The sequence below is a fragment of the Sorex araneus genome, chromosome 2, assembly GCF_027595985.1.
Source record: "Sorex araneus isolate mSorAra2 chromosome 2, mSorAra2.pri, whole genome shotgun sequence".
NCBI classification, from domain to species: domain Eukaryota; kingdom Metazoa; phylum Chordata; class Mammalia; order Eulipotyphla; family Soricidae; genus Sorex; species Sorex araneus.
In genome coordinates, this window is record NC_073303.1 from 27,679,346 (window position 1) to 27,707,161 (window position 27,816).

The 27,816-nt window shown below is 62.6% G+C and overlaps 1 protein-coding gene across 3 annotated transcripts; it reads left to right on the forward strand.

Annotated features, from left to right (window-relative positions):
- Positions 1 to 215: 215 nt before the first annotated feature.
- Positions 216 to 27,433, forward strand: COL11A2 (collagen type XI alpha 2 chain). 3 transcript variants are annotated; one of them, XM_004617677.2, is made up of 66 exons: positions 330 to 775; positions 3,391 to 3,540; positions 3,648 to 3,858; positions 4,906 to 5,068; positions 6,515 to 6,706; positions 7,492 to 7,569; positions 8,207 to 8,269; positions 8,942 to 9,121; positions 11,545 to 11,604; positions 11,702 to 11,743; positions 11,940 to 12,002; positions 12,297 to 12,371; positions 12,777 to 12,863; positions 12,990 to 13,046; positions 13,203 to 13,256; positions 13,338 to 13,391; positions 13,483 to 13,536; positions 13,727 to 13,780; positions 13,943 to 13,996; positions 14,078 to 14,122; positions 14,219 to 14,272; positions 14,609 to 14,653; positions 14,841 to 14,894; positions 15,080 to 15,124; positions 15,210 to 15,263; positions 15,465 to 15,509; positions 15,681 to 15,734; positions 15,852 to 15,896; positions 15,980 to 16,033; positions 16,208 to 16,315; positions 16,956 to 17,009; positions 17,222 to 17,275; positions 17,365 to 17,409; positions 17,498 to 17,551; positions 17,653 to 17,697; positions 17,820 to 17,873; positions 17,973 to 18,026; positions 18,184 to 18,237; positions 18,772 to 18,879; positions 18,980 to 19,069; positions 19,235 to 19,288; positions 19,380 to 19,487; positions 19,607 to 19,714; positions 19,806 to 19,859; positions 19,960 to 20,013; positions 20,149 to 20,256; positions 20,388 to 20,441; positions 20,537 to 20,590; positions 20,776 to 20,829; positions 20,976 to 21,029; positions 21,170 to 21,277; positions 21,582 to 21,635; positions 21,756 to 21,809; positions 21,897 to 21,950; positions 22,577 to 22,630; positions 22,815 to 22,922; positions 23,014 to 23,067; positions 23,177 to 23,230; positions 23,470 to 23,577; positions 23,706 to 23,759; positions 24,021 to 24,056; positions 24,219 to 24,272; positions 24,369 to 24,636; positions 25,071 to 25,183; positions 25,397 to 25,603; positions 26,457 to 27,433. In XM_004617677.2, exons 1-66 carry the CDS (start codon positions 694 to 696, stop codon positions 26,595 to 26,597), a joined length of 5,211 nt encoding a protein of 1,736 aa, XP_004617734.2. In that variant the 5' UTR covers positions 330 to 693; the 3' UTR covers positions 26,598 to 27,433. The 3 variants fall into 3 exon arrangements, with proteins under 3 accessions (XP_054984527.1, XP_004617734.2, XP_054984526.1); XM_055128551.1 differs by lacking the exons at positions 8,207 to 8,269; positions 8,942 to 9,121 and having other exon boundaries at positions 331 to 775; XM_055128552.1 differs by lacking the exons at positions 11,545 to 11,604; positions 11,702 to 11,743; positions 11,940 to 12,002; ... (53 more) ...; positions 25,397 to 25,603; positions 26,457 to 27,433 and having other exon boundaries at positions 216 to 775; positions 8,973 to 9,046.
- The last annotated feature ends 383 nt before the right edge of the window (positions 27,434 to 27,816 follow it).

Genomic DNA, 27,816 nt, shown 5'->3' on the forward strand with positions numbered 1-27,816 from the left:
CCGACCCGCCGCCCCGCGCCGGGCCCCGCGCCGTCGGGCGGGCGGCGGTCCGCTCGCTATCTATAGCCGGCCTATAAATACCCGGCGCGCGGCTCTGTAATTACGGCGGCCCGGCGCGGTAATTACGGAGCGCTGATACCCCGAGCCGCGACCCCCGGCCCGCCCCGCCCCTCCCACCGTGCCCCGAGCCCCTCCCCGGGCTCTGCGCGGGCTGCGGGAGGGCCGGGGCTGGACGTTTGCATTCTAGAAAAGGGGCTGGGGACGAGGCATTGGGGTTCCTGAAAGGCGCGTCTTGGGGCTCCGGGTCGCGGACTCCTTGCCAGCGCCGGGCGGGGTTCCGAGGGGCGGCCGGGGGCCGGTCCCCGCCCCTTCCCAGGTGGAGGCCGAGGGTGGGGTTTCCCCACGGTGCAGTGGGCGGGCGGCCGGAGGCGGGGGCTGGGCCGGGGGCGGAGGGAGTCGGGGGCTCGGGCCGCCGGGGTGGCTGGGGACACACAGGAGCGGCGGCCACCGAGGAGGGAGCAGCGTCCGAGCCCCGACGGCGCCTCGCTGCATGGAGCGGGGCCGCTGAGCGCCGCCGCCGCCGGACAGCCTCTGACCTCCCGGGCCGGGCGCCCGAGGCTCACCCCCCAGGCTCTCCGGTCCCCCGACGCCGGCAGCCCCTGGGTCCCTGGGACCCGGTGCCGGGCGCCAACCATGGAGCGGTGCGGCCGCTGCCACCGCCTGGTCCTGCTCGTGCCTCTGGTGCTGGGGCTGAGCGCCGCCCGGGCCTGGGCAGGTAAGACTCGGAATCAGAGACCCGAGCACCCCCCAGGCAGAAGGCGACCGGTGATGCTTCTCCCCCAGAAGGGTTTTGGGAACCCAGACTGGCGTGCAGGACCTCTGGGTCTCAAGGAGCCAGAGGAGGGTTCTCTTTGCTTCTTGGAAAGCAGGTGGAAGGTGGGGGCTCGCCTTCTAGCCAGGGTGGGATGCTGGCGCCGCCTGCAGAGCCGTGGACAGCAGGGGCTGAAGTGGTCCAGCGGGCTCTGGGCTATCAGTGGGGAGGGCGCGTGGTGGGGGAGCCTCTCCCGAGCCTGCTGCGTGTGCCCAGGGAGCCGAGGGTGCCAAGGGGCGTCCGAGCAGACCCCAGTAAGCTGGAGGGCAGGGGTGCCTGCACTATTCGTCTCCCGGCAGGGTCCCCTTCCCCCTCCCTGTGCCCTCGATGCTGCCACGCGGCTGGCTCTGGGGAGCACTGGGCGGGCTGCCAACAGGACGGCTGCTGGACAGGCCGGGATCAGGTGTCCAGGCAGGGGCCAGCTCCGTGCATTCCTGCCCGCCCCTCCCCCGCCGCTAGCCGGACTTGGGTGGGTGTGTTGGGAGGGGGGGAACCCCAGGATCCACAGCTCAGATCCTTTTCCCCAGAAAGCCCAGTAGTCCTGGCTCCTGGGCAAGGGGCTGGGCAAGGGGGAGAGGAGGACCAGGGAGCCCCAGACTCGCTAAAACACCAGAAGCTGATTTGCATATAACTGTTCCTCCCTTGTTCTCTGCTGGGATGGGGGAAGAGTCAGATGGGCTCCTAAAAATTGGGGTTGGACTCCAGAAGGAAGAACTCAGGTTCTCTGGAGCTAGGGAGCGGGGTGTGTGTGTGTGGGGAAGGGGTGCTGTAGCACAGAGGCCGGGAGGGGGGCCCTATGGGTGGGCAGACAGGAGACCGACTTAGTGTGCGATTCATGAGGGGAGAATGGGGCCTTGGGGGGTGCCAGCGGAGGGCGGCAGGGGGGTGATGGGCACCTGAAGTGGAGTGAGGGAGGCCCGTCTGCGGCTGGAGGAGGAGCCGGGCCGGCCTGTGGGCAGGTCTCTCAGATGGACCCGACTCTCCTGGGCTTTGCGGGGAGGTGGGGGCCTCTGACGGCCCCTTGCCCGGGGTCTCTGTGGGTCTCTGTGTCTCTGTCTCACGGAGTCTCCATCTCTCAAAGCGGCCCTTGTGTGGTTGGTGTTTGCAGAGCTGCCGCACGCCGGGGCCAGGCTAGGGCGGGGTGTGGGGGGGCGAGGGAGGGAGGTAAGGCCGTGGTTTCCCGGCTCCTGGGCTCAAAGGGCCTTTTTTTCTGCCTGCCCGCACCACCTCAACACCGACGCCCCCCGCCCCCGTTCCCCCCCCGCCCCCCCGCTCTGCTCTCCTGATCGCTCTGGCCCCTGTCCTGCCCCACATTTCTATGAAAGTGTTGCTGGAATTTCTTTGGGATTTTTCCGCCCCAAAGCTGATGGCACGGGGACGGTGTCTCAGGGAGCAAGTGGGGAAGAGGTGACCTTTGTCTCGCACCCCCCCCAGCCCCGCCTTTAAGCTGGAGATCTCGGGAGCTGAATTCTGTCCCGTGGAGAGGGCTGGGGGTGGGCTTGAATCTTTGCCTCTCGGGTGGTGGGCAGGGCTGGGGTTCCAGGTTGTGGGGCCGGGAGGGGGGTTGCTGCCCGGGTTTTGGGCACAGGCTCTGATGGGATCCACAGATGTGTGGCTCGGGGCCCTGGACCTGCTCCGGCTCCGCGTGGCAGCTGCAGCTCCCCCACCCCCGGTGCCAGCCCTCCCCCCACACCGGGGGCTCACGGCCCTGGGGGGCTCTGTTTTGCATCTTCTTTGCACGCTTCGAGGGTTGCCACATGTGGAAGTTGTGGCAGCCTGAAGCCCCCTGCCCTGGACAGCTGCACCCCACCCCCCCATCTCCTGTGCCCAGGGTGATCGATTGGCCAGATGTTGTTTGTGCTGGAGACACAGGACAGAGGCCAGAGACTCAGAGACTGAGAGATATGGAAAGGGAGTGAGAGACAGGGAGAAACCTGGAAAGAAAGGGATGGACAGAGTGTGAGAGAAAAGAGGAGAGGCAGGAGATTTGGGGGTGGGGGCCAGGACAGCCAACAGACACCCAGAGAGTAAAGAGGGAGAAGAGGCGGAGCGACAGCACAACGGGTAGGGCATCTGCCTTGCACGTGGCTGGCCCGGGTTCCATCTCTGGCACCACAGACGGACCCCTGAGCCCGCCAGGAGTCATTCCTGAGCACAGAGCCAGGAGTAACTCCCGAGCATCACTGGGTGTAGCCCCAGAACAAACAAACAAAATAATTAAAGCTAGGGGGAGACATGGGTGGAGGCTGAGAGACGGGAGCAGAGAAGAGAAGGGAAGGGAGCGTGAGGGAGAAGGAGGCTGGCAGTGCAGATGGAGCCAATACAAGGCCTGGGGGCCCTCCCCAGGACCCGTGCTTCACCATCTGCTCCGAGCCACTTCCGGAGCAAGCAAGGAAAAGGGGCCCTTTGCTTTTGAGGGAGTTGGAACCCCCGAAAGCAGAGTTCTAGGCCCCAGATGGCTCTGACGTAGGGCCGTTTGCCTGAGGGGGCATCCCTCTGACCTTCCCGGACTCTCTCAGGTGCACCCCCTGTGGATGTGCTCAGGGCTCTGAGGTTCCCCTCCCTCCCTGATGGTGTCAAAAAGACAAGAGGCATCTGTCCAGCCGACGTGGCCTACCGAGTCTCGAGACCTGCCCAGCTCAGCGCACCCACCCGCCAGCTCTTCCCAGGTGAGGCTACCGTGAAAAGGTGGAGGCCGGAGGCCAGCCCAGAGGGAAGGCCTTGGGTTCTCTTTGCCCCCGATTCCACTTGTGTACGTGTCTTTCTCGGGTACCAGGAGGCTTCCCCAAAGATTTCTCTCTGCTCGCTGCTGTCCGGACCCGCCCTGGCCTGCAGGCTCCTCTCCTGACTCTCTACAGCGCCCAGGGTGCCCGCCAGCTGGGCCTGGAGCTGGGCCAGCCTGTCCGCTTCCTGTACGAGGACCAGACAGGGCGGCCCCAAGCCCCGGCCCAGCCAGCGTTCCGAGGCCTCAGCCTCGCCGACGGCAAGTAAGTCAGTTTGCACCTCTAGCTCTCGGGCGGATGCTTTCAGTTACTCCCTTTTAACCACTACCTCAGACTCCCCTCCTTAAGTTTGGAAATTCCATCAACCCTTTTGGCCTCATGACAAACAGACCAAACACCAGTCACTTCTAGCCCAGAACTGGGCCTTCCCAGTTTAAATTCTTGGGCTGGGGAGATAGTATAGTAGGTTAGGTGCTTACCTTGCACCTGGCCAAACCAGGTTCGATCCTTCATACCTCTTGGTCCCCTGAATTCTCCAGGAGTGCTCCCTGAGCATAGGGTCAGGACTAATCCCTAAGTACTGCCTGGTGTGGCCCCAACTCTACTCTCCGAAAACCAAATTCTTTCTTTTTTCCCCTTTTCTTTTTGGGTCACACTTGGCAATGCATAGGGGTTACTCTTGGCTCTGCACTCAGGAATTATTCCTGGCGGTGCTCGGGGAACCATATGGGATGCTGGGAATTGAACCTGGTTCGGCTGCATGTAAGGCAGACGCCCTGCCCGCTGTGCTTTCGCTCCAGCCTCAAAACCAAATTTTTGCAGGGAGTAGTAGCCTTTATCTTGGCCAAGTTTTTTTTAAATTTTCTTTTAAGCCCTGGTTTCTGTGTCTATAAAAGAGGGAAGACAGAATTACAAGAATCAAATGAGCAAACTACTGCACAGCACTGGGTGTTTTGTAAGCACTCATTAGCTTTTCTCTTTTGTCGTTTTACTTATTTGTCAGCGTTTCTTAACTGGGGGCCATATAGCCCTGATGGGCCTGCAGATATTTCAACAGGGCTATAGGTGAAAATAATGTACATGGAGGGGGAGGATATGCCTGAGACTAGGGGACCAACCAGTAAGACTGGGACCATAGAAAGGAAACCAGGTCCGGTGGGGACCAAGCTCAGAGAAAGACCAAACTGCACTAATTCAATATATCATGATCTCTACTGTCACTGGGTTCACCCCCTTCAATCAGTAGTTCCCCAGCCTTGTTCACTTCACCTCTTTGGTCAGTCACCTGAACCTCTCCCCATCTGTGACTAGGTGGCACCGGCTGGCTGTGGCTGTGAAGGGCCAGTCTGTCACCCTTATAGTTGACTGCAAGAAGCGAGTGACGCGGCCCCTCCCTCGAAGCGCTCGCCCAGTGCTGGACACCCGAGGAGTGATCATATTTGGCGCCCGGATCCTGGATGAGGAAGTCTTTGAGGTGATGAGAGCACTCAGACAGGAGTGACCCTGCTTCTGGGTCTCGGGGCCACTCTCCTCTGGCCTCAGGACCCCCCTTTGCTGTGCCCTACACTTTCATGTTTTTTTTTTTCCTCTCATAAACTTATACTTCCGGGTTCTCTCTTCAGGATTAATTTGGTCCCTGAGAGCACGAGGGGCTCACTAATTTGGCAAGATTGTCCACAGTCACCTACCCTGTCACTCAGTCTTCGTCACTGTCCTCCTAGTCCTCCGTCAGCCGAGCTGTGTCCAGTTGCCCATTTACCGACTCATCCACTTACCCACTCGAGACTCCAGGCTTCTATCCACTCGTCCCCTGTCCTGCTATTCCCTTTCTGAGATTACCCATCTGCTGTCCTTCCGTCCATCTACCCTAACCCATCCATCCACCCATTCACTCCCCCATCCACCCATTACCCGTGCGTCTGAGGACGCGTGTATTCCTCCTCCCCATCTCCTCACGTGCTCCTTTGCCAATGACTTACTCACCCATGGCCACCTCTCTCTACCAGTCTGTTTATAGCTACTCTGTAGCCCCCATATCTCCCCACCCGGCCACCCACCTGTACATTCATTCATGTGCTGTGCACCAGTCCTTCCATTCAGTCATGCATTTGAGTTCCCAGGAGACCCGTCTCACCCATCTTTCCATCCATTCATCCATCCATCCATCCATCCATCCATCCATCCATCCATCCATCCATCCAATCCACCCATTCAAGCAACGCTTTCTGAATACGTGCTCCTGGTGCTGGAGAGCTAGTACGGGGTTATCTCACACATAGTCCGGCCCGACTCACTCCCTACACTGCATATGGCTCTGTGCGCGCTGCCAGGAGTGATCCCTGAGCTGAGAGCCAGGAGTAAGCCCTGAGCACCACCAGGTGTGGCCCCCAAACAAAAAGAAAACATACAAAAAAGATCCTTGACTACTCACTTGGTCCAGTTGGCTTATAAATGAGAAGCCCCTTGGGGGCAGAGCAATGGTACAGTGGGTGGGGCGCTTGCCTTGCCTGCCCATGAGCTTGGTTCAATCCCTGGCACCTGTATGGTCCCTCGGGCCTGCCAGGAGTGATCCCTGAGCTTAGAGCAGGAGTTAGCACTGAGCACTGTGGGGTGTTGCCCCCAAACCAGAGAGGGAGGGAGGGAAGGAGAGAGAGGAGAGAGAGAGAGAGAGAGAGAGAGAGAGAGAGAGAGAGAGAGAGAGAGAGAGAGAGAGACAGTTCCTCTAAAAACTAAAAGAGTTTATGCAACCCTAAAATCACGACTTCAGGGCTGCGTTAGCTGTGCTACTCAGTGAAGAAGCACGGAACGCTGCCTACAGCCCGCCTGGCCCACGGCTTTCCCTGGGGTTGGCCTCGCCGTGGTCCCAGACTGTGCCCTGGCCCTGATGCCGTCTCTGCCTCCTTTCCTTGTGTCTCCACAGGGTGACGTCCAGGAGCTTGTCATCGCTCCAGGGGTGCAAGCTGCCTATGGATCCTGTGACCGGAAGGAGCTGGGGTGTGAGGCGGGGGTGAGGGAGACACCTCCGGACCCGCAGCCTCACAGGGCCCAGAGATCCCCCAAGCAGCAACCACCGAGACTTCAGAAGCCACAGAACCAGGAACCCCAGCGACAGGTGAGGCACCTGGGGCGGACATCCGCGGGGGAGGGAAGAGGCTCGCCCGACACCCCCTCGAGACTCCCCCCAAGGTCCCAGAGCTCCGGCTCCTCTTTGGGGCCCCCTCCTCCAGTTCCCAGGCCCTCCCTCATCCTGGTCCGCAGTCATCCAGCTTTTTATTTTCATGGAAAAATAAAAAGAGTCCTTATGAACAGCCCGGACCTGGCGGTCATGGCCCCGCCGTGCCTTCTCCCCTGCCAACTCCTCCCTGACTCTGCTTGGGTTCCCCATTCGCTCCTTTAATTAAGAGATTGGGGGAGGCATGGAGGGAGGGTAGGCCTCGGTGGAGAGTGGAGAGCAGATTTGAGAAGAGAAAGACATCTCAAAAGGGTCAAACTTGCGAGGAGAAATGGAGAGAAAGAAGGAGACAGAGGGACCCCCGAAGGGGAAGTGTGGAAACCTGAGGCAGGGCTGTTTCCGGCCCGAGTGCTCCGAGGTGCAGGATAAGGCACTGAGGCAGTTAGGGGGGAGAGACGCTGCTTTTGGGTGGCGTCCAGAAGGTGGGTGACTGATGGGGCCTTGGGTCAGTGGTTGGAAGTTGAAGGTCAATCTCTTAATCATGTCTGCTTCTGTCTGCATGTGGGACCCCCCTCCTTCCCCACCCCTTCCCGTTTCTCTCCTACCCCTTAACCTCCCCCTTCCCCCCCACCCTATTTCCCAATTCCATATCCATCTCCCAATTCCCACCCATCCCCTCGACCCGCTTCCTACCTCTTCCCACTTCCCCCCCGCACCCCGCCTAGCCGACTGAGCCTCCCAACTATGACTACGAGCCCCCCTATTATGATGAGATGACTGCAGGGACGACCCCTGACTATCAGGTAAACTCCATCGCCCCTTCCTTCCTTCCTTCCTTCCTTGCTTCCCTCCTTCCTTCACTCAGCTCCTTCCCCTGGCATCACTCTCTGCCTCCCAGTGTATTGGGGGTGACAGTGCGTTTAGGTTCTAGAGTTTCCTCACGGTCCCCCCCATCTCTCTGCTGCAGCGGCCTCAGAGCCCCAAACACAGGGCTCTCCCACCTCCCCGGGGGCGTCGGACCCCTCCCCGAAAGCCTGCCCCACCTGCCAAGCGGTCAGCGGTCCGGCAGCCGCCCCCCTCAGCAGGCCGGAAGCCCTCTCGAGGTTCCCGCCCGGCCCGGGGCCAGCCTTCTCCCTCCCGACACCCCGCACGCAGGGCGGCCTCCCCCACTGCCCGGGCCCCCCCCAGGACCAGAGGCAGCGGCTACCGGCAGGTAGAGCCGGGGGATCTAGATCTCTGCTCCCACCCCTCTGAGCGTGCAGGGGCGCGCTCTGCAGACGGATCCCCCTTCACTGGGGCTGCAAGATCTGAGATTCCCCCCACCCCCCCAGCACAGAGCTGCCCCGGCACTGTGACAAGGCACTGCTTCGCCCTCTCTGCAGCTAACTTCTCTCTCCTTCCCCGCCCCACGTGACTCTTTCCCTTTCCCCTTGGGGTTAGGACCCCACCCTGGGCGAAGAGGAAGGAATCTTGGAGTCAAGCCCTTTGCCACCTCCTGAGGAGGTAACTGTGTCCCCCCATCTTCCCCTGCTGGGGCCGGCGGACTCCTGTGACCCACTCACTCCCCTGGCGCCACGCACCTTGGTGACTCAGCCCCTCTGGCCGGAGGGTTCTTTGGCGACTCTGTTATAGTTCTCTGTCTTCTGGTCGCTACTTGCCCATTGGTCTGCTCGTCTGTCAGTGCAGCCGTTTTCAACTCTGGTGTTCATGTCTCTTGCCGTTGTCCTTTGATTCTGGAGTAGCGTCTTTTCCATGTGGGGATCAAGTTATTTTTTCCTTTCCCCCCCACTATGTCGTATTTCTGTTCCCAAGAGCCACTTTCTGTCCAACACAGTCACTTTTTCCTTCTCTCTCAATCTCGCCATCCATTTTCCTGGACTCTTTCGCTGTCATTACGTCCGCTGACCATCCGCTCTGCATCGAGCCCTCCGGCCGCCCACCTTGTGCCATTTCTTCCCGCCGGCCCCATTTCCTGGACATCCCTCCTTGGGGATCTCGGAGGTTTAACCTCTTTCTATACAACCATTCCCCTTGCTCATCCCGGGAGGAAAAACTCCAGTCCCTGTTACCCTCCGAATTCTTGGGGCTAGAAGCTGTCGCACCCTGAGATCCAGGGAAAACCTTCTCTTAGCCCTAATGCCCCCATCTACCCTCCCCCTCCCCGTCTCCGGGAAGGAGCAGACAGATCTCCAGGTCCCCTCCACAGCCGCCAGGTTCCTGACTGAGGAATATGGGGAGGGTGGCACAGATGCCCCAGCAGGGTCCTACGATTACACCTATGGCTATGGGGACGATTATCGCCAGGAGACGGAGCTTGGCCCTGCGCTCTCTGCGGAGACAGCCCACTCGGGAGCCGTAAGTGCAAGGCGCTCTCTTCCGTTCTTGGCCTCCGCAGGAGCTCCAAGCCCTCTTTATGTTGGTCCTGATTATCTGTTGGCTGCGAACTCTTTCCTGTGGGTGTTTTGTCATTTTCTCTTCACTTAAAATATACATGTTGCTTAAAAGAGCCTTCCTTGCCTTCTCTTGCCAGTGTTCTATCCTGTGACTCCTGGAAACTTTTGCAGGAGGACCGAGTTTGCAAAATCGTCTATGGCCACTTCCTATCTTTCTTGGCCACTTCCTGTCTTAATCAAATGGGATTTCATGAAGTTTTTTCTTTTTTATCAATAATTACCTTGTATCAATAATTACCTTGTATCCATTTTCAGTCTGTCTTCATCATTATTTCTTGGTCAAACCATTTTTCTTTATCCATGTTGCATTTTTCTTTATCCATGTTGCAGCCAAATGATCTAACTTCCTGTGTCACATTTTCTAACCTATAGGCTCTGTTCTGGCTGTCCCTTCCTGTCCTCCCCAGTTATGGCATCCATCTTGGTGACTGTGCCCGTTGCACTTAAAGGGATTTACCACTTGGGCTTGGCTTTCGTTTTCCATGCTGACTTTTGACAATTGTCTTGGATAATCGAACACTTCCTGTGTGTCTCAGGTCATTCAAATAAAAACAATTTAAATAGTGGGCCTGTGTAGTTATCATGACCACTTCTTATGTGTTCTAGCCTGGATGTTTGTGTTCTCTCTAAGAATTCCCTTTTATTGTCATAATTCCCTTTCTAGAGTCATTTTTTTGTCTGTTTCCTGAATTTCTTCTCTCCCTTGGTCATGGTAGCCATGTTGTTGAAAATCCGCTTCCGGGATCCTTTTTTTTCCTTACTGTTTCCTGTCTGTCTAACCACTTCCTGTTTGTCCAGTCCGTTTTGTAGCTGTCTTGGCCATGTCTAATTTTTCTTGGCCCCGTGCATCATTCTTGCTTCCAAGTGTTGGTCTCTTTGTTCTTTCTCCCTTAATTGTTTGCCCTGTCTTCAGACGCTTTCAGATCAGCTGAGATGTTTCCTGTCTGCTGCATTTCATCTTTTGCCTGTCTTGCAGTGCGAGCTCCTTCCTCTTCCCCAGCCGCTTCCTCCCACTCCTCCTCCCATATCGACAGCCTCCATGTTCGGCTGCTTCTCCATCACGCTGCTTTCTGGAAATTTGGGACCCCTAGTGGGTATTGTGGGGTGGGGATGGGGGAAGGGGTGTTGGAAATTGGTTGTTATTACCTGGGTCGGGATGGAGGTGAAGAGGGATGCTCTGAAGGTCTTTATTGGGAGAGCTGGGGCTGGTGGTGAATACTTTCCATTTTCTTCAACCTTGGTTTTGGTCCTAGATCTGGAGCTGGGCATTTGAATGGCGCCATAGAAGAGAGAGAACCGGGAGTTTGAATTAGAAATTCAGAGGAAAGGGTGGAAAGGGTGGACTGTTCTTTCTAGGAAAGGAACAGAGAGAGATGGGGTGGAGAGAAAGAAAGCCGTTGATTCTTTTTTTTTTTTTTCTTTTTGGGTCACACCTGGCAATGCACAGGGGTTAATCCTGGCTCTGCACTCAGGAATTACCCCTGGCGGTGCGCAGGGGACCATATGGGATGCTGGGAATCGAACCCGGGTCGCCCGCGTGCAAGGCAAACGCCCTACCCGCTGTGCTATCGCTCCAGCCCCAGATTCGAGGGATTCTTGTCTGGAGCTTGAGTGCGCTATTTTCCCAAAACCAATCATGAGGACTGAGTCTGGGATAGCACTGGGAAAGGCCTTCCTGAGTTCCCAAACTTAATTTGCCTATTGTTCCCCCTTTTGAAAAAAAGATTTTCTGTGTCTCCTGAATATCTACCTTTGTTCAGCAAACACAGAACGCCCCTCGGTTGCATTAATCTTCCAGTAATGATTCCTCTGGGTCATTCTGGTTCCCTCCAGGGCAGTGTCACCCACTTTGGGAAACACCCCTTTGGAATTCTAAGTAAAATTCTGTACAGAAGAATGGGAGGCTAGCAGTGTTCTCACTGGGGGACCCCATAGATCACAGCTGCTCCACACATGGATCCCCCCCTCCCGCAAACCCAAACAACGTTCTAGTCACAATCTTAGACTCGAGGATGCCTGAAGGGGTAGGAATCGCTGTGCCCAGAGGAATTCATGAGCTAGAATGGGCTTGTCCAGAAGAAGGCCTCACTGAGAAAGCTGGGGATTGGGGTCCCGGGAAGGGCCTGGGGACTTTCCTGAAGGGGCTACTCAGGGAGTTGAGGTTGCGTCTGCCGAGGTGGGGCTGGGAATTGGGGGGCAAATAGGCCGTGGCAGGCTGGGAGGTCTTCAGAGCCCCAAGAAGAAAGGCAGGAGTAGGGATGGGGACGGTTGTATGTCCTGGCTGCTCACAGGCCCCGCTGGGGGTTACATGTGTGTCTCCCTCAGGCTGCCCACGGACCCCGGGGGCTGAAAGGAGAAAAGGGGGAACCTGCAGTGTTGGAACCTGTAAGTCACTCTGGTCATGGAACTGAGGGCAACGGGGGAGGGGAAAGGGACGGGGCGTTTGTCCGACGGCCGCTGACTTCTCCCTTGGTTCCCACAGGGTATGCTCGTGGAGGGGCCGCCTGGCCCAGAAGGCCCTGCGGTAAGTCGAGCTGAGCCCCCGTTGCCCCCCACATGCCCTCGGCCTCCTCCACAGGCTCATAATTCTTAGAACTCTGGAGCCCCCGCCAGTCACAGCTGCCCACATGCCCCGATGTCCTCTGTGGAGGCCGCTGCTTCCTCACACGCCTCTCTTCTCTCTGATGCCACACCTGACCACCTCCTCTTTTGTTCCTCAGGGAATGACTGGTCCCCCTGGCATCCAGGGTAACCCAGGCCCCGTTGGAGATCCCGGCGAGCGGGTAAGGGAGGGTCCTGTGGGGACGCGGAGACACTGGTGGTCAGTCGGGATGTCGTGCTCGGCAGCTCTCATTGCCTGACTGATGAAAAGGGGTCCAGGTGCACCCCAAGGAGAGGGCAGACTCGAGTAGTGGGGGAGGGAGCAGTCTGGTGTCTCATACTTTCACCAAGAGTATGAGGTGGGGTTGTTCTGGAAAAATCTAAGAGAGTCTGCTTTTATTCTGTGGAGGAAAATTTCAAGATGGTCCCAGGACCTTAACACCCGCCTCCTGGTTCTCCTTTTCTTCCCGTTCCAGGGACCCCCTGGCCGAGCAGGGCTCCCTGGATCAAATGGAGCCCCTGGGCCCCCCGGCACTTCCCTCATGCTCCCGGTGAGTTGTCTTCTGGGCTTTGGAATGGGAGGCCAAGGCGGGCGGGGAATTGTGTTATGTCACCAAGAGCCAGAGGGCCGGGGGGCTCAGGGCTTGTCTCTGAAGACTGTCACTCCAGAGACATTGGTCTGTGGGGTGGAGGCTCCGGGGCCCCCTACAGTGACGTGGAACCAAACACGGGTCTCCAGGAATCCGAGCTGGATCATTCGGAACCGGTCAGAAAGCCTGAGCTCCCAGGGGCTACAGCGGAATGGGAGTCTCTGAGGAGGCTGCAGCGTTTGGGGGGCGGGTGCAGGAGGAGGGGAGGGGGGCGTATCCCGGAACCTGGGGCCAGGGAAGGTCTCTGGCCTGGGGAGTCTCTTGCGGTTCCTGGAGGAGAGGCTGCACCCTCTCTCTGCCCCGCAGTTCCGGTTCGGCAGCAGCGGGGGCAGCAAAGGCCCTGTGGTGGCCGCCCAGGAGGCGCAGGCGCAGGCCGTCCTGCAGCAGGCGCGGGTGAGTAGGACTGAGGCGGCAAGGGCTGGTGGTTTGGGGCTGTGAGAGAGGCGTGAGGGGGACTCCCGCTGGGAGTGCTCTGCTGCCTCCTCAGCTCAGCCTTCCCCTGCGCCCCTCCCCCCACAGCTGGCACTCCGAGGACCCCCTGGCCCCATGGGGTATACGGGCCGCCCTGGACCCTTGGTGAGTGAACGGGGCATCAGGGGAGGGGATGCTTTATGTGTGTGTGTGGGAGTGTGGAAACTTCTGGAAAGCTGTGAGAGTTCTCATTTGTTTTTTTTTGGGGGGGGAGTCTGAGAGGTGTGTCCTTCACTGTTGCCCTCCTCTCCTCTCTCCCAGGGAGAGCCCGGGAGCCCCGGCCTGAAAGGAGAGTCTGGAGACCTCGGGCCGCAGGTGACACCCCGACCCATCTGCTCCCCAGCCCTGGGCTTCCCCCTCTAAGCAGCCCCGTTAACCCGGATGCTTCCTCCCCAGGGCCCCCGGGGACCTCAGGGCCTCACAGGCCCTCCCGGCAAGGCGGGGCGAAGGGTGAGTCAGTCCGGACGGGCCGGGGTCGGGGGGCCACGGGGTGGGGGCCCGGCTGTGCCCTGCTTGCTCTGACACTTCTCTTGCACCCTAGGGCCGAGCGGGTGCCGACGGAGCCCGAGGGATGCCTGGAGAGCCTGGGGTGAAGGTAGCGGGCTCGGGGCCCCTCTGAAGCCGGGAGCTCCCACCCCCCGGAGAGACCACCTGATTTCTGGTGGTTCTGGGACTCCACAGGCCCCCCCATGAAGAAGCCCCTCCCCACTCAGGACTAGTGGTGGTGTGGGGGGGAGGTAGGAAAGGGGCTGGGACCTCACATGGACCCCGTCTCGTCCCCGTAGGGTGATCGGGGTTTCGATGGACTCCCAGGGCTCCCTGGGGAGAAGGGACAAAGGGTGAGTATGTCGTGACCAGGGGTGGCCTTCTGCGGAGGGGCACCCAGAGGGATGGAGGTGAGGGGTGGGCGCAGGGTCCTGTGTCAGAACTGTTAGTTGGAGGTGGGGTGTCTGCTGTGAGGGGCCTCAGAGGCGCCTCTTAGCTGTGCGCCCATTTTCCAGGGTGATTCCGGTGCCCAGGGCCTGTCGGGGCCCCCGGGTGAGGATGGAGAGCGGGTGAGTGAGTGGCCGGGCGGGGGCTGGGCACGGGTGCGAGGTTGGGGGGCTTGGCTGTGTCACCATCTCTTCCTCCTCCAGGGAGACGACGGGGAGATCGGGCCTCGGGGGCTGCCCGGAGAGTCGGTGAGTGTCCGCAGCCGGGGAGGGGGGACACTGGGGGCCAGAGGAGGGACACGGGCGCACTTCTCCAACCTGTGCCTCTTCTCTACACCGATGCAGGGGCCACGAGGCCTCCTTGGCCCCAAAGGGCCCCCTGGAATTCCTGGACCCCCGGTGAGTGACTGGCCCCGACCTTCCCCCTCCCCCACCCATTCCTAAGTGCCTCCCTCCTCCCTGCCACCCTCCCACCCTCCCCTCACGTCCTCGTCGGGCCCTTGGGACTCTGCACCCAAAACTCTTAAGCATTGCCCACCCCCTGAAAAAATCCTCCAGAAAACAAAAGCCCACAAGCCCACAGGCCCACAAGCCCACAGCGCCAACCTGTGTCCTGTGTGCTGGTCCCGCAGGAGTTGGGGGCTTGGGCCCGCCGCCCTGTGGACCGGCCGCTCGCAGGAAGCAGGCCCGCAGCGCCCCACCTTCCAGCCCGCTCACACCCCTCTTGTGTTCCAGGGAGTCCGAGGCATGGATGGCCCCCATGGCCCCAAAGGGAGCTTGGTGAGTGGATGGGCACAGGGTCTCCACCCGGCCCTCAGCCCCAGGCCCCGTCCTTGCCACCCTCCTCATGTCGCCACTGTTTCGGGGCGGCCCACTTCCGGTTCCTGTCCCTGCTGCTGGGACTTGGCTCTGGTCCCCCTTTTCTTCACCGCCTCTGCTGAACCCCTGTCTGGTTGCCTGTTTCTAGGGGCCCCAGGGAGAGCCAGGACCTCCTGGACAGCAGGGGACCCCCGGGACCCAGGTGAGTGTCCCTGGCCCCTTCCCCGACGTCGGCACATTCTCTGGGTGAACCCAGCGGCCACGCCGTGTACAGGGACACGAAAGTGATGGGCACAAACCTCGCTGCTCGTGCCCCGAGAGGGGATGCCGGCTGGAGGTGAGACCAACATGCGGTGACTTCCTTCTCCTTCCTTCTCCCTGTGCCAGGGGCTCCCGGGGCCACAGGGCGCCATCGGCCCTCACGGAGAGAAGGTGGGTAGCGAGGTGACGGGAGGCGGCTGTGGAGTATCTGGCTTGGTCTTGGGTCGCGGTCAGACCTGACCCTGTCTTCCTGCAGGGTCCCCGAGGGAAACCAGGGCTCCCTGGCATGCCTGGCTCCGACGGACTCCCGGTGAGTGCCCCCCCGCCCCCAGCTCCCCTTGACCGCGCACAGGAAGTGACCGCCAGGTCCCTCCAGGTCTGCCCACGCCATGTGTCCTCGCGGGAGTGTCACCGTGTCATTAGGTCCCGGAGAGCTGGGGCTTAAGCGGCCCAGGGAGGGGCGCGGGAGGTCGACAGGGCCAGAGGGGAACCCGCCTTCTCTTCCCCCTAGGGCCACCCCGGGAAGGAAGGCCCCCCCGGAACTAAGGGAAACCAGGTGAGACCTCCAAGCCCCTGCATCTGGTGGGATTCTGTCCCCAACTCCTGGTCTTTGGGGTTCCCTTCTCCACACTTGGGGCTGTGCCCCAAGACCCTCCCCCCACCCACTGTTGTTGTTCCCACCCCTCCCAGACCCAGACCCCCTTGCTGATGCCTCTTTCTCTTGCAGGGCCCCGCTGGGCCTCAGGGTCCTCTGGGCTACCCAGGACCCCGTGGTGTCAAGGTAACTGGCCGTTGTGTGGGGAAACCAGGGCGGTGAGGTGGGCGCCCCCTGCACCCCCCACAGGGTTCTGGAGCTTCACGCCCTGGTCGCCCCGTCTCTGTCCCTTTCTGATTCTAGGGTGTGGACGGAATTCGGGGTCTGAAGGGTCACAAGGGCGAAAAGGTGAGCGGTGCCCCCCTGCCGGCTCCCTTTCCCACCGAGCCAGGCTCCTGCAGCCCCCTGACCCTCCCCCACTCCTGTCTCAGGGCGAGGATGGCTTCCCAGGGTTCAAAGGCGACATGGGCGTGAAAGGCGACAGGGTGAGTAGAGACCCCCATGCTGGCCCCCAGCTCTACAGCAAGGAAGTCCCCGTGGTGCCCCCTCACCTGCCCCTGACCAGGACAGCACTTCCTGTCCTGGGGACCCCCAGCCATTCAGCCTCATGGGGTGACACTTCCTGCCCTCCCGCTTACCCCCGGCCTCCTCCCCACCAGGGCGAGGTCGGAGTTCCTGGTTCCAGGGGAGAAGATGGTCCTGAGGGGCCGAAGGGACGCACCGGACCCAGCGGAGACCCAGGCCCCACTGGGCTCATGGGCGAGAAGGTGGTGGGGCCACGGGGCGGAGGGTTTTACCCAGGGGTTTACCCCTGGGCATGGGGACCGGGTGGGCATGGGGGTGCCCAGCGTTCCTTACACTCCTCTCTGTGAGTGCACCCCTGGGCGCAGAGGGTTGAGGGGGGGTGTCCACAGAACGCCTGTGTGGGAGCAGGGGGCCCGGGGAGAGCAGTGAGGGTGGCAGCAGGGGGACAGCGTGTCCGGGGAGCTGGGCACTGGGTCTCACCATGCTCCATGCGCAGGCGCCGGTGTCCAGCAGCCCCGTCTGGCTCCCACAGATGGGACGGGGCCAGGCCAGGCCACAGCTCCCTGCCCCCGTCCCCCACATCTGCCCTGATGCCTGGCGGCTGCTGCAGACGGTTGGGGTGCAGGCGGCCCTGAGGTCCAGTCTGGGTGGGGGCAGAAGTGCACACTGGTCCCAAGGCTGTCCCCAGGAGCCCTGGCACCCCAGGGGCTGCACGGAGCTGCAGACTCGGTCCCCAGACACCAGAGGGGGCTTGCAGACCCTTGGCGGGGAGCGGTCTGGGAGGGGGTGGGGTGCATGCATCACAGCTGAGGGTGGTGGTGTCGGGTGGGGGGGAGCTTTGAGGCTCCTTTCTGCTCCTGACTGTCCCCTGTCCCCCTGCAGGGCAAGCTGGGAGTTCCGGGCCTGCCCGGCTACCCTGGACGCCAGGGCCCCAAGGTACTGTACTGCCCCCTCCCATGCCCCCGCCTTCCTTGGGCCCCCAGGAAGCACAGACGGGCAGTGGGCGAGAGAGCGGATCTGCCCCTTACAGACTAGACAAAGTTCCGGAGGGCAGCAGGCCTCCGGCGCCCTGTGTCCAGTTCCCGTGTCCAGCCCCCATGACCTCGGGCCCTCGAGCCCGTCATGACTTCTCCCCTGCCCCCTTCTAGGGCTCTCTGGGCTTTCCCGGCTTTCCTGGAGCCAGTGGAGAGAAGGGTGCGCGGGTAAGTGGGCCGGGCGGGGCAGCGGGCGGGGCGGGGGCTCGGGGGCGCCCAGCCGGGCTCGAGGTAAGATGTCTCCTCTCTTCCCGAAGGGCCTGTCGGGGCGGTCCGGGCCTCGAGGAGAGCGGGGCCCCACGGTGAGTGCGGGGGGCACAGGCCAGAGGGTCTTGTGTGTGGGATTAAGGTAATGAGGTAATAGCTGACCACTCCCTGTCCTCTCTCTAGGGCCCGCGGGGTCAGCGGGGGCCCCGAGGCGCCACTGGGAAGTCTGGAGCCAAGGTCAGTGGTTTGGAGGGGTTCCATCTACTGGGTGCTCCCCAAACAACGCCCCCAGAGCTCGGAGGCATCTCTGCTCACACTCTGACTCTATTTCCCCGCAGGGAACATCGGGTGGCGATGGCCCCCACGGGCCCCCAGGAGAGCGGGTGAGTGTGGCTGGGGGCGCCTGTCCTCCAGCGAGGCCCAGGGAGCCTGCGGGGGGCCAGCCGGGGAGGGATCCCTGTCCCCTGTACGCCTGCCCACCCTGGCACCGTCTCCCTCTCTCTAGGGCCTCCCTGGACCTCAGGGCCCCAATGGATTTCCTGGCCCCAAAGGACCACCAGTAAGCTGACCTCTGACCTCTCATCTCCTTGGTTCTGTGAGTCCTTCTGCCCCCACCCGCCTCCAACCTACAGGCCATCTGACCTTTAACCTCTTGCAGGGCCCCCCTGGGAAGGACGGGCTGCCGGGACACCCAGGCCAGAGAGGAGAAGTGGTAAGTGGTCCCCTCAGCTCCCTGGGGGCCTGGCGGGAGGAGGGTGTCCTGGCTGTCACGGTCCATTCCTGTGGGGAACCAGCGGGGCCCTTGCCCCGCCATCCCAGGGTCCGGCCTGCCTGTATTCTCACTGTTCTCTCCTCTCCTCCTCCCTCAGGGCTTCCAAGGGAAGACTGGCCCCCCTGGACCTCCAGGGGTGGTGGGGCCTCAGGTATGCACTCCTGGAGAGAACGCACCCCAGCCTCCCGTCAGCCTCTCTGGCTCTGCCCCGCCGCACACCCTGCTTTGCTTTGCCCAGCTGGGATCCCTGGTTGGAGAGGTGGTTGGGGCTGGGGCTTGGAGCAGGGACCCCAAACTTCTGTTTTCTGAGCCCGTTCTTTCTCCTGGCGCCTCAGAGAAGAAACAGTTTTCTGGTGGGGCCCCAGCTGGTGGCGCCGGCTGCTTAGGGGCTGCAGATGGGAGTTCCCCATGGTTTTAGGGGTCAGGGCTCCCAGAGGTCGTGTTCTTGTTCAGTTTGTTGATGCCCTGGCCATACACAGGGGCTTCTTCCAGCTCTGGGCTCAGGGGTCTCTCCTGGCAGTTCTGGGGAGGGACTGTGTGTTGCTGGGGATTGAACCAATGTGCCGAACGTGCACTCAGCCCACTGGGTTATCATTTTGGGGTTTATCGCCGGGGGTGCCCAGGCTGGTCCTTGTGCGGACAGCAGGGTGAGGGCTCTGAGCTTGGAGTCTCTTCTCTGTGGCAGGGAGCAGCAGGGGAAAGCGGGCCCATGGGGGAGAGAGGTCACCCAGGCCCCCCAGGGCCCCCTGGAGAGCAGGGGCTGACGGGAACAGCCGGAAAAGAAGGAACAAAGGTTAGTAAGGGCCTGCCGCGGGGTGGGGTGGGGGGTCCCAGAGGTCGCTCTGCCCCCCCTGGGAACGGGGCTGTGACTCATGACCTGTCTTTCCTTTTAGGGTGACCCTGGTCCCCCAGGTGCCCCAGGGAAGGACGGTCCTGCTGGCCTGAGGGGCTTCCCCGGAGAGAGGGGCCTCCCGGGCACTGCTGTGAGTATGATCCCACCCGGGCCCCCCCTGCACGTCCTCCTGCACCCCCCATCTTCGAGACTGTCCCCCGTCCTGGCCCCAGCCCTCTCGCGTGCCTACTGGATCTCCTTCTCATGGGGTTCGCCTTCTCAGCCCACACCTTCACCCCAAATCCCCGGCGTATAGGGTGGATCCGGTCTGAAGGGCAATGAAGGTCCGGCTGGCCCTCCTGGCCCTGCAGTGAGTGGGGGTCCCTGGGGGCGGGGCTGGGGAGGGAGGTGGGGTGGCTCTGGCTCGGGTGGAAGTGGGTTCACTCTCGCTCCTGTCTCAGGGCTCTCCTGGGGAACGCGGGGCAGCAGGATCAGGGGGACCCATTGGTCCCCCAGGACGTCCAGGACCTCAGGGTCCCCCTGGAGCAGCAGGAGAGAAAGGGGTCCCGGTGAGTGTAGGGTCTGGGGGGAAGGATACTGGGGCAGCATCTGGGAGGTGCTGGGGTACCCCAACAAATGAGGGTTTGAGGGGCTCTGAAGACCCTGCTCCTTTCTTCGCTTCGTGCAGGGTGAGAAGGGCCCCATTGGTCCCACTGGCCGTGACGGGGTGCAGGGTCCTGTGGGCCTTCCCGGTCCCGCTGGACCCCCAGGAGGCTCAGGAGAAGACGGGGACAAGGTAGGAACCCCCCTGCTCGAGGCTGCTCCCGCCCAACCCCTTCTCAACTCCTTCCTCCCGCCCTCATCGCCTCTTCCCCTTCTCCCTGCAGGGTGAGGTGGGGGACCCCGGACAGAAGGGCACGAAAGGAAACAAGGGCGAACACGTAAGTGCCTGTGTCCTTTGCCCTCTGACCTCTGGCCTCTAACCTCCCGGCCCATCCCCGCCTCCCTGTGTTGCGATCTCTGACGTTCCTTTCTCCCCAGGGCCCTCCCGGTCCCCCTGGCCCCATTGGACCCGTGGGGCAGCCTGGTGCCGCGGTGAGTGATGTCCCCAAGATTCGGGGTTGGGAATGGGGGCTCTGGGCCTGGTGCCCAGGTTCGGGGGATTTACGGAATGAGGACACGAGACCCGTGACCGTCTTCCTGCCTTTGCCCTGCCCTCCCCCACTTCAGGGAGCTGATGGGGAACCCGGAGCCCGGGGACCCCAGGGACACTTTGGAGCCAAAGGGGATGAAGGAACGAGAGGATTCAATGGGCCCCCGGGACCCATCGGCCTACAGGTGGGCCGGGCGTGGGGGTGTCCCGCTGGGGTGGGGGTGTCTGCCCGTCACCCGTGGCCTCCTGAGGAGGCTGGGGTGTAGGGCAAAGGAGCGGGTGACCGGGGCGTCTCACGGGGGTGTGCTCTGTGCAGGGCTTGCCAGGCCCGTCGGGGGAGAAGGGAGAAACGGGAGACGTGGGCCCTATGGTGAGTGCCAGCCCTGCCGCCCAGCCCGCTCCTACCTGCTGCCCCCTCCCGCCCCTCCCTCACCCCTCCCCTCTCTGGTGTGTCTGTCTCCGCAGGGACCCCCCGGCCCCCCAGGACCTCGAGGCCCCGCAGGACCCAATGGAGCGGACGTGAGTTCCGGGACCCACATGTAATCCCGGCTGGCCCGTTTCCCTCCCCCGACTAGGAGCTCCAAGCCGGGGTCCCCGGGACGGGGCACCTCCCTTGGTCCCATTGCTGCAACCCTGGGGCCTGCTCCGGGCTCCACCCTGGGGGGCACCTCCCCACTCGATCCCCATTTCCTCTCCTCTTCCAGGGTCCACAAGGCCCTCCCGGAGGTGTTGGGAACCTGGGGCCCCCCGGAGAGAAGGTAACTGGGAAAGGGGGAAGTTGACAGCTCTTGGGGGAGATGAGGGTTGAACTTCCGCCCGTTTTGGTTTGGGGGACACAAGAAGTGAGTCGTGGGAATATCAGATTTGGGGGACCAGAAGGGTTTTGACCAATGTCTCCTTGCAGGGGGAGCCCGGAGAGTCTGGATCTCCAGGGGTGCAGGGGGAGCCCGGTGTCAAGGTGTGTGACTCGTCCCCGCTTCAACCCCACCCCTACCTTCCCGGCCCCCAGCTGGTCCTGGGACTCCTGTGCCTCATTGCCTTTGGGGGGGTCCCAGGCCCGGGTCCCTGCTGACTCCTGGTCCCCTCCGCCTCCCTCAGGGCCCCCGAGGCGAGCGTGGGGAGAAGGGCGAAGCCGGGCAGGCTGGGGAGGCCGGACCCCCAGGCCCCAAAGGCCCCACTGGTGACGACGGTCCCAAAGGCAACCCCGTGAGTTTGGGGGCCCGGAACTGCACTGGGGGAGTGTGGGGGTGTGGGCGTGACGACCGTGCAGTGCGGGGTGCCCGGAAGGGGGATCCCTGGGAGTGTGGTCTCCGGGGATTCGTGTTTGGGGTCCGGGATGTCCTCTGGGTGGTTCCCTGGAAGTGTTGGTGGGGGAGGGAGCAGGAGACCCTCCCCCAGGGCGTGGGCACGGCCTCTCAGGGCCTGTGGTCTGGGGAGTAGGGGCGGTCTGGGTTGGCTCTGGGTGGGCTTCGGCATGGCCATCCTGGCTCTTGATGTCACCCTGCACTAGGGACCTGTTGGTTTTCCTGGTGACCCCGGTCCCCCTGGAGAAGGTGGCCCCCGGGTGAGTCTTTCTGGGGAGGGGCACGGAGGGGGCCAGGGCTCAGTGTGGCTGGTGGGAGGTGGGGGGTGGGGAGATTCCTGCCAGGCTGGGCTCCTGCTGACCCTGCTTCAAACCGGGCAGGGCCAGGATGGTGCCAAGGGTGACCGCGGAGAGGACGGCGAGCCCGGACAGCCTGTGAGTGACCCGACCCCTGCCCCACCCAGCCGGCCTGCAGACCCGAGGGGCCGCAGGTCATTTCCCTTCCTTCTGCTCCCGTTATAGGGATCCCCTGGCCCCACCGGGGAGAATGGACCCCCTGGACCCCTGGGGAAGCGGGTAAGCGAGGGGGACACAAGGGCGTGTAGGGGCAGATCTTGGACAGCAGTGACCTGGGAGTGGGGGCCTGGGGCCAGCGAGGCCGGGGAGAAGAACATCTGTGTGCGACACGCATCCGTGTGACACATGTCTGTGCTGTGCATCTGGGCATGACATACGTCTGTGCTGTGTGTTTGTGCATCTGCGCTGTGCGCCCGTGCGTCCGTGCTGTGAGTCGTGGGCTCTCTGTTCCCAGCTCGGGGTGTGTCCCCCAAAGCGGGCAAAGCGGGGTGCATACCGGTCGGCCAATGGGTGCTGCAGCCATTCTGGCTTTTCAGAGGGACCGACCCCTCCTTAATGGTCCAGTACCCGGGCCGGGAGGGTAGGGGACGCCTCCGGGCAAGTGGCGCATCAGCAGGGCACAGAAAGACCGGGTAGCTGGACGGCCGGGACACAGCCTATGTGTGCGCGCATGCGCAGTGTGTGTGTGTGTGGGTGTTATGTGTATGTGATTGTATGTGTGTGTGTGGGGGGGTCTGTGGGGTGTTTGTGCGTGCGCACTCACGCTCACCCCCAGAGCATAGGGCGGGAGTGGGGGGCAATGGCCGTTCCTGCCTCACCCACTCGTCCTTCCTCTGCACCTGCAGGGTCCAGCCGGCGCGCCAGGTCCTGAGGGCCGACAGGGAGAGAAGGGAGTCAAGGTGTGGGGGCACCTCCCCGGGCAGGGCTGCCTCCCCCACCCCACCTGCCCACCCTGCGCTGCTCAGATGCCTCTGCCCCCACCCCGTCCCCTCCTCCCTCTGCCCCCACCCCATCCCCTCCTCCCTCTGCCCCTGCGCCTCCCCCTCCCCTCCCCGTCAGGACCGGGTCCTGTGTGTGTTTCAGGGGGACGCTGGTGCCGTGGGCGCCCCGGGGAAGACAGGCGCTGTGGGTCCTGCAGGCCCGGCGGGCAAGCCTGGTCCTGACGGCCTGAGGGGGCTCCCGGGCTCCGTGGTGAGTGTGGGAAGGGGTGTCTGGGCGGTGTCCCTGGCAGGGGACATGTTGGGTCTCTCCTCCTGACCTCTGTGCCCCCTTGAATCTGTAGGGTCAGCAAGGTCGTCCTGGAGCCACGGGCCAGGCTGGGCCCCCCGGCCCTGTGGTGAGTGGGTGACACAGGGCTGGGTGGGTGGGACGCCCCCCCAGGTGTGCCGGAGGGCGGGGGAGGTGGTGGGAGAGAGCCTGGCCCCAGCAGTCCCGTCTCTCCACAGGGCCCCCCCGGGCTTCCTGGCCTTCGGGGTGATGCTGGAGCCAAGGGAGAAAAGGTGAGCGTCATGGACACGCGTGGCCAGTGACACCCGTGCCCCTGAAGCCCATGGGGACTCCACATGGTCCCGATTCTGCACCCGGCTCCAGTCTGGAGGTTTTGGGGGACATCACCTCGCGGCAGCCCATGACGGAGCTTGCTTGGTCCCCAGACCCTGTCGGTGCCTCCCTCACGACTCCCGTCTCCCACGTCCACGCGCCTCCTCTCCGCACCCCTGACCACCTGCCTCTTTTCCAGGGTCACCCAGGTCTCATCGGCCTCATCGGACCCCCCGGGGAGCAGGGAGAGAAGGGGGACCGGGGGCTTCCTGGCCCCCAGGGCTCCAATGGCCAGAAGGGAGAGACGGTGAGCAGGGGTGTGGTCTGGGAAGGCCTGCAGGCCCGAGGGAGGGGACCCACGTTGCGGTGGAGGGTGGGAAGGAGACTCGGCTGTGAGGTGGGGGGACCCCACTAAAGCAGGTCCCTCCCCTCCAGGGCATTCCAGGAGCATCTGGCCCCATCGGTCCTGGGGGCCCCCCCGGCCTCCCCGTGAGTATCCCAGCTGTTCCACTAAATCCCTCCACCCCATCGCTCCTCTTCATGATCCCCGCTGGTTTCCATGACAACCTCCATCCCCACATGCCCCCTTCTGTCCCCTTCTGTCTCACCTGCATGCCCCCTCCCTGCTGCCTCTGGGACCTGGAGAAGGTTCGCGATCCCCACATCCGTCCTTCCTCTCAGGGTCTTCCCCCGTCTTCCGTCCCCCGCTCCTGTGGTGACCCTCCCTCTCCTCTTCTTCCTCCTTTACAGGGACCTGCTGGCCCCAAAGGAGCCAAAGGAGCCACCGTGAGTAACCCAGAGCCTACCCAGAGCCTGCCCCGCGCCCCTGCTGGGACAGTCCCCGTCTCCAGTTCAGACCCCCCCAAGGGGAGCCTCCCCCAGACTCAGTTGACCCTTTTGTGACTTTATTTGCTGCTTGACCTCTTGACTCACTCCCTCCTTTGGCAGGGCCCCGCCGGACCCAAGGGGGAGAAGGGCGTCCAGGGTCCCCCAGGACACCCGGTGAGTCCCACCCCCAGCCTCTCCCATTGCTGCTCTGACGGGGGTTTCCCAGCTGCGGCCTCACCCCCGCCTGTCTCCTCTCCTGTCTCTGCCCAGGGCCCCCCGGGCGAGGTCATCCAGCCCCTGCCCATCCAGATGCCCAAGAAGACTCGGCGCTCGGTGGACGGGAGCCGCCTGATGCAGGAGGACGAGACCGTGCCAACCGGGGGCGCCCCGAGCAGTCCGGGGGGGCTGGAGGAGATCTTCGGCTCCCTGGACTCCCTGCGGGAGGAGATCGAGCAGATGAGGAGGCCGACAGGGACCCAGGACAGCCCGGGCCGCACCTGCCAGGACCTGAAGCTCTGCCACCCCGAGCTTCCTGATGGTCAGTGGCGGCCCCGGGGACAGCGTGTGCTCGAGGCGCCAAGTGGCCAGTCGGTGGGTGGGAAGGGGTCGAGGGCTGGCGACAGTAGCTCTGTGGCAGCCAGGACTGCAGGATTTCAGGATTGTGACGAATGATCACATTCTTCCAGAGCATTTGGGTTTGGATCAACCCTGTGTCTCAGGGAGAGGTGAGACGCACGTGCACGGACACGTGTTACCCGCACCCACGTGTGGCACCAGTGTGAAGGTGCTGGCACCCACCACTCCTGGGGCTGGGGGCATCTGGGGCAGGGCAGGGGTCCAGGTGAGGAGGTAGAAGTGGGCGTCCTCTATTGTGGGATTCAGATGGGAGCACGGAGAGCTGGGGTGATAGAGCATTGTGGGGCAGGAAGAGGGGGTGAGGGGATTTTGACTCCCCTTCCTCTCACCCCACAGGAGAATACTGGGTGGACCCCAACCAGGGCTGTGCTCGGGATGCCTTCCGGGTTTTCTGCAACTTTACAGCCGGAGGGGAGACGTGTGTGGCCCCCAGGGATGACGTCACGCAGGTAGGAGCCAGCCCAGCTGCCCTCCCCGTCCCGTGGGGTGTGACACGCACAGGACCTGCCGGCGCTGCCTCTTTCCTTCCGCTCAAGCTCTGGGTCTCCTCCCCGGCACCCCCGCGGCCGTGTCTGTGGTCACCTCCCGTCCCCGCTCCCGCTCTGGCCCCTGTATCTCCCACCGTCCCCCTGCCTGGCCCTGACAGTCCCCTCCCCCCTCAGTTCTCCTACGTGGACTCCGAGGGCTCCCCGGTGGGCGTGGTCCAGCTCACCTTCCTGCGGCTGCTCAGCGTCTCGGCCCACCAGGACGTCTCCTACCCCTGCTCGGGGCTGGCCCGGGATGGGCCCCTGCGGCTCCGGGGGGCCAACGAGGATGAGCTGAGCCCTGACACCAGCCCCTACGTCAAGGAATTCAGAGATGGCTGTCAGGTGGGAGCCAGCAAGAGCGGGTGGCAGGAGGGGCGTCCCGGACTCAGGCGGGAGGAAGCCCCTTTGGGTCGGGTCCCCCGAGACAGCGGGAGATGTGTAGCTTCCTGGTGACAGCTGCTCTGTCGGGCTCAGACGGGGCGAGGAAGGCGGGAAGGTGCACCTGCCCCGAGCCGCATCACCCGTTGTGTCAGGCAGCTTGTGCAAACGGACCAAGCGGAGGCACGTGGGGTGCAGAGTCCCCCCACCCAGAGACACAGGGACCAACAGGTAGCCCCAGTCTGTACACATTCCCATGGCCCGGCAGGGTCTCGGAGCACATAGCGCCTGTGGAATCTTGCTGCTGACATCACACAGTCACCCACAAACACACAGCCACGTGGGCATAAGCAAGGGCAAACCCAGAGCTACCCTGACTGAACACAGAAGTGCACACACACACACGTGTACACACACAGACATATGTGTGCACGGATACACATGCAGACACAAGTGTACACACATGCACACGACATGCACAAGCACAGACACAGACACATGCAGGCGTGCATACACGTGTGTGCACACAGACATGCAGGCACACAGACACATGAAGACATGCACATGTGTGCAGACACAGACACACATACAGAGAGAGAGAGAGAGAGACAGACAGACACACACACAACACACACACACACACACACGGTCTTGACCTTTTGAGCTTTCCAGTGCGGATCTGGAAGACACGTGAGACGTGGGTCTGAGCACGTGGGCAGACTGGGGCACTCAGGAGAGGCGCGCCTGGGCCTGCGGTGGGGCCTGTGGGGTGCTGCCCGCGCCACGCTCATCTTCCCTCTCTCTGTCCCGCCTGAAGACACAACAGGGCCGGACGGTGCTGGAGGTGCGGACCCCCGTGTTGGAGCAGCTGCCAGTGCTGGACGCCTCTTTCTCAGACCTGGGCGCCCCCGCGCGGCGGGGAGGGGTGCTGCTGGGGCCTGTCTGTTTCATGGGCTGAGACCTTCTCTGGCTGTCGAAACCTGGGACCCCCGCACCAGGATGTGCCACCTCCCGAGAGGGCGCCTCACCACCTGGGGCCAGTGCCAGGGCGCCAGCAGCCCTTAGGGGTGTCTGGGCCCGGGGCGAAGGGGGTCCCAGCGCACTCGAGGGGAGGGCTGGCCTGGGGGGCTCTCGGCCCCCCCCCGAATCTGTGATCTGTTAGACAGCACCCCCTTTATTTAAAACTCACCTCCCGGTTGCCCCGAACAAAAGAGAAAGGACACTGTGTATTTTGTATTTAAAAATAATTATATTATTTAAAGAGTGGAAAGCAAAAATAACTGCAAAGATAAAGAGGGGAACAGCAGCCCTGGGCGTGGGGGGCAGGGCTCGTGGGGGGCCTGACACCTGGTCCCCGCCTCATGCCAGCGTTTCTGGCTGAGCCGCCGCGCCCCCGCGCCCCACCTGTAGACCCACTGTGAATGCTGGAATATACAGTCTCCTGGCCTCTCAGGGCCCACCCCGCCCCCTCACCCCCTGTTTGCTGGGGCTCCCTCCTGACCCCAAGTCTGCTGTCTCCTGGGGTGTGGGCCAGCGGCCACGCCTGGGGAGTGAGGGCCGTGAGGCCGGGGCTCCGCAGGTGCTAAAGTTCTTCCCTCCAGCCTGGAACTCCCCAGGCCTTGAGCCCTCGAGGGGCGGGCCTGTCGCCCTCATGGCCACCCTGTCCCTGCCGGGGTCCCCTGTCCACTTTCGTGGCCCTGGGGTTGGAGGCTAACGTGCGCCCAGGCGGGGCCCCGCAGACCTTGCCTCGCCCTCCTCCGGGCCCTTCCGACTGCGGTTAAACATGTGATCGTCTCCTTCCTGGTGCGTGTGTGTGGTGCTTGCGTTGTCATTTCGGCGTCTCCATCCTGAGTCCCTTCAGGGATGAGCGGTGTCCATGGGGTGTCAGGGCCCAGAGAGTTCCTGAGGCCTGACTGGTGTGTGTGGGGGGAGGGCTGCGAGATGGGACGGGGGGATGGCGCTTGCCGTACACTCAGCTCACCCGGGGTTCAGTCCCCGGAACCCCACATGGTCCCCCAAGCCCCATGGATTCCTGAGAGCAGAGCCCGGAGTGGCCCCAAGCAATCACAGATTGATCCCAAGTGACCCAGGTGGCACCGGCGCTGGGTGCCTGGGAGCCGCTGCCCTGCCTGCCTGTCCTGCTTCCCTCCAACGTGATCTCTTGGCCCCGGTGCCCC

Excerpts from the sequence above, each read along its gene's own strand:
- COL11A2 (XM_004617677.2), top strand. The coding sequence starts at position 694 with ATGGAGCGGTGCGGCCGCTGCCACCGCCTGGTCCTGCTCGTGCCTCTG. Across the intron at positions 20,830-20,975 it reads TGGGGCCCCCCGGAGAGAAG|GGGGAGCCCGGAGAGTCTGG; the intron begins GTAACTGGGAAA and ends GTCTCCTTGCAG. Across the intron at positions 22,923-23,013 it reads GGGGGCTCCCGGGCTCCGTG|GGTCAGCAAGGTCGTCCTGG; the intron begins GTGAGTGTGGGA and ends TTGAATCTGTAG.